Source organism: Apis dorsata, unplaced genomic scaffold (assembly GCF_000469605.1).
Source record: "Apis dorsata unplaced genomic scaffold, Apis dorsata 1.3 scaffold_129, whole genome shotgun sequence".
Taxonomy (NCBI): domain Eukaryota; kingdom Metazoa; phylum Arthropoda; class Insecta; order Hymenoptera; family Apidae; genus Apis; species Apis dorsata.
In genome coordinates, this window is record NW_006263422.1 from 696,560 (window position 1) to 700,913 (window position 4,354).

Consider the following 4,354-nt stretch of genomic DNA (forward strand, 5'->3'; position numbering starts at 1 on the left):
CGCTGGACAGGAGCATTGGAGGGTATTGTTGCGGTTGCGGGCTGGCTCCACCCACGAATTGGTACCGGCCGCGAACCTCGGCCCGAATCCGTCACCCGCGAAAATGGTCAAGGTGAAGCGTCCGAACTTTTTTCTTTTTTTTTTTTTTTTTAATATTTCATCGAAAAATTTCAACATCCTTTTTTTTGTTCCTTCTATTGTAACCTCTGTTTGATATCATTTGATCAATTCGCATCGTCGATTCTAAGATCGTTTATCTTGATAATTTATCACGACTCGTGTCTGGGCGTTTTAATTAATAACCTTCCTTTAATTGTCCTTAATTCGAGCCCATAAAGTAACCAGTTTCTCGAGTCTCTATTTTTCTCCTTGATCAAAATAAACGTGTTGAACTATACGTCGATAAATATTAAATATAAATTATTATTAAATATATTATTAAGTATATTTATTAAATATAATTATTTAATAATAATTATTAAATATGAATTATTAAATATTAAATATAAATATTAAAAATATTTTCAATGTTTAACACGTTGACTGCCACGCGCTGTATCAAGTGCACTCTATCTACCTAGATACTTTAATAATGCGAGTCTGATAGCCGCAAGAATGATGTCTCGCATCATTTATTTCCATCACTGTCTGCAATAAAAGTATTGATAATAATATTGAATAGTAATACTGATTTAATATATTTTGGATATTTTAATTTGGATAATTTGGATAATATGACAATGCCCTTCGATTAGTCGTAACAAATGTACTTCTTAGTTGTGAATTGTATATAAATTATTATTCGCGTGGCATAGTAGGTAATCGTGTCAGAGCACGATGTGTTCCTAAAACTATCTAATTGTCGTATCACCATGAGACTCGTGGTATTCCAAAATTAGAAGATTTAGAGAATTATTAGCTGCAAAATTGGTAGGATTATCTGAAAATACAACAAAACTTTATCAAAACCTTCAACGGAGTCAACATAATATCGTCGTTCGAAAAAATAATTCTAGTATAAGTAAGCAAAAAAATTTAAAAAAGAGAACTTTTTGTCCAAATTGTTAATCTCAGTTTTGTATAAAAATGTTTTAAAATTTTACATTCAAAATAATTTTTTAATAAATTATTTTTTATTATTTTTATAACAATTTAATAGTTTTATTACATTCATAAATAATCAAATAAACGTCAGTCAACATGTTAAACGATGTCGTATTATTTATAAACTTAAATTATTGAATTATTGAATTATTTATAAAAGGCGTTGAGATTCGTGAATTTAATCGATTCGATTCGTTCTATTAATTTTAATAATCAACAAACTTAAATTTCCATAGAAAAGAAAAAAAGATTGAATTTTAATAGCAATCATCCTTACTTATATTCGAATTTATTCTCATTATCCTCGCAATTTCGATCATTTTCTTTCACAGGCCATCAACGAATCGCTGAACGTGAGCACTCTGATGCCCGTTGTCTGTTCCGGTGCCGGCACACTGATAGCCCGATACGACGAGCACGCCTTGGTTTCGAGGTTTAAATTCGGCGTACTTCATCAACGCGCCGGCCAGGTGACCGAAGAGCAACTTTTTGGCAACAGGCAGATCACGCCTGCTTTCCAAGAATTTCTCGACCTGCTCGGGCAAAAGATCGATTTAAGGGATCACAAAGGGTTAGTATATATATATATATATACACGCAAATTTATGGAATTTATTGTGAAAATAATTTTTGCTGAATTTTTTCAACAAAAAATAGATATCGCGGAGGTTTGGACACTAGACACGGGCAAACGGGTGATTCGGCGGTGTACGAGGTATTTCGAGGCCGAGAAGTGTTGTTCCACGTCGCCTCCCTTTTGCCGTACAGTCCAGGGGACTCGCAGCAATTGCAGCGAAAAAGACACATCGGGAACGACATCGTCGCGATAATATTCCAAGAGGAGCCAACCCCTTTCAGTCCAGATATGATCGCGAGCCACTTCTTGCATGCATTCATCGTGGTACAAGTCGTCGACCCCTGCACACCTAATACGAGGTATATTCTTAGATATTCGTATACGTTCGTGTCTGCGTAAGTGAGGTTATGTGTAAAATTCACGCGGATGCGTCAGTTACGAAATCGATAAATTCTTCACGAAATATCAAAATATTTCAATAAAAATTTTACATTTATATTTATATTATTTCATTATATATTATTATTGTATTATATTTATATCTTACATTATTCGTTCGATCGATGGTAAATAATTTTTCTTTTTTTTCTACGTAACATTTTCATTGGCATTTGTACGATATTTATATAGAGATTCGTGTTCTGTAGGTACAAGGTCAGTGTAACGGCACGAAACGACGTTCCACTGTTTGGTCCTGCTTTACCGACTCCGGCTGTATTTTTACGAGGAATCGAATTCAAGGAATTCCTCTTGACGAAATTAGTGAACGCTGAGAATGCGGCGTATAAAGCTGAGAAATTTTCCAAGCTCGAGGTATTATTTAATTATTTGCATTATTACGGTAACTATAAATTATAAAAACATATATATATATATATATATTTAAATATCAATTATTTTTTAAACGCTGAAATAGCTAAGAACGAGGTCAGCTTTATTGGAATCTCTGACGGAAGAATTGCAAGCAAAGACGGCGGAATTTCTCGGTGGAGCAATTGGATTCGGAGGCAGCGGTCTAACTTTCGGTGGGAATTGTCCGGTAAGCCCAACGGGGAACGACGCATCGGGATCCGGTAGCAGTGGAAGTGGATCCAGATTTATCGACACCGTGCGAAAAGCTCTGATATCGCGCGTTAGAAACGCGTCGACGGAAAGCGTGCCCCAACAGTTGTCGAAAAAGGGCCAGTCGGAGTCTAGTCCACCTAGCAATCGACAATCCACCACTAAAATCAATAGCAAACGTTCGGTGGAGCCCTCGAGCCCCTTGGGCTCGCCCGATTTAACCCTTAGAAGAGATTCTGAGCGTGGAAGTCCCAGCTTGGGCAGTCAGGACAGTAGTTTGTCGAACACGGATAATCAAGATAGCAGTTTGGCCACTTTGCAGCAAGACGAGGTTGATCGGAGAGAGTCCACCACATCCATTTGTGCCAGCAACGATAACACGGTGGTGGACAAAATTTCATCCGTTCAAAGACTGACTCACGAAAATTTGCGGAAGCAAGAGAGGTCGGAAAAGGTGGAAACAACTCAACGCGTTATTTCGGAAAGTGACGACAGCTCGTTGAACAGCGAACTTGAACTGGATCAGGTTGTATATCCTGACAGCGACACGGGCCTTGAATCGATGAGCTCGGCCGAAACGCATGATACCACGAGGTGTACCACCAAGGATGGCGTTTTAGAAACCGAAAACTTAAGAATGGAAGTCACGAGGCTTAAATGCGATAAATTAGATTTACTGAGGCAAAATGTGGTATGTTTGTAGGTTATGGTAAATGTTATGTATGCTTTGTTACGATGATTTAAGTATAATATTATTTTACAGACCTGCCAACGTGATATAAAACGTCTGCGAGAAAAGGAACTTCAATTGCAGTCCGATCTCGCAGCAGCATCGAAGGAAATTCTTCGATTGAGAGCTATGCTAAAAGAATGTTCGACGAGTATTCCATTGGACAACAACAATCAACAGACATCTACCGTTTAAAGATGGCTTTGAGATACGTTTAATATGCCTTCATCGGCGCATAACTTCCCGTTGCAATTATTAGATTTTAATAATTAGTTAGGCGCATTAGTTGAAAACTCTATAAAAATCATACTTTTTCGGAATCGATTCTTGTAAAGAAATTTTTCCGAACCAGTTTGCAAAGAGTTTGAAACTTGCAATTCAAATGCTTTATGTTATGTTTTAACACTGTGGTTGAACTTCTTTAGGTAAATTGATATATACGCTGTATATTACAAAAGAACGGGTCAGTGAAGGATATTTAGAGAAAATGTTTTTGCGATATAAATATAGCGATACGTCTTTCGAAATATTTACAACGTAGACGCTAATTGTTACTTGTAGAAATATTTGTTTGATCTTTAACAATATTATTTATCTATTAATTTATTAGTAGTCGTAAGGTAATCTCTAATAGTCAATATAATTACAAATAAATGACACATACAAACACACGCAACACATAAATAAATACAAAATAGGAATGTTTGAAAAAGTAGGTACATCTTGTCATTATAATAGATAGATTAGAATAAAAAGTAACATGGCCTTTAGACTTAGTTTCCAAAATCGAGAATAAATATACAGAAATTAATATAACATATTTTACTTGTAATAATTCAATGTGCATAAATCGAAAGATCGATATATATATATATATATAT

The 4,354-nt window shown here is 35.7% G+C and overlaps 1 protein-coding gene across 1 annotated transcript in view; it reads left to right on the forward strand.

Moving 5' to 3' along the window:
- Positions 1 to 3,776, forward strand: part of LOC102671118 (rap1 GTPase-activating protein 1-like) — a 110,255-nt gene extending 106,479 nt beyond the window's left edge. Inside the window, exons 6-11 of the mRNA XM_031509137.1 lie at positions 2 to 112; positions 1,437 to 1,675; positions 1,762 to 2,040; positions 2,329 to 2,494; positions 2,598 to 3,434; positions 3,507 to 3,776. Of these exons, the coding sequence (XP_031364997.1) occupies positions 2 to 112; positions 1,437 to 1,675; positions 1,762 to 2,040; positions 2,329 to 2,494; positions 2,598 to 3,434; positions 3,507 to 3,668 (1,794 nt within the window). The 3' untranslated portion in view covers positions 3,669 to 3,776. The remainder of the gene's footprint in view (position 1; positions 113 to 1,436; positions 1,676 to 1,761; positions 2,041 to 2,328; positions 2,495 to 2,597; positions 3,435 to 3,506) is intronic.
- The last annotated feature ends 578 nt before the right edge of the window (positions 3,777 to 4,354 follow it).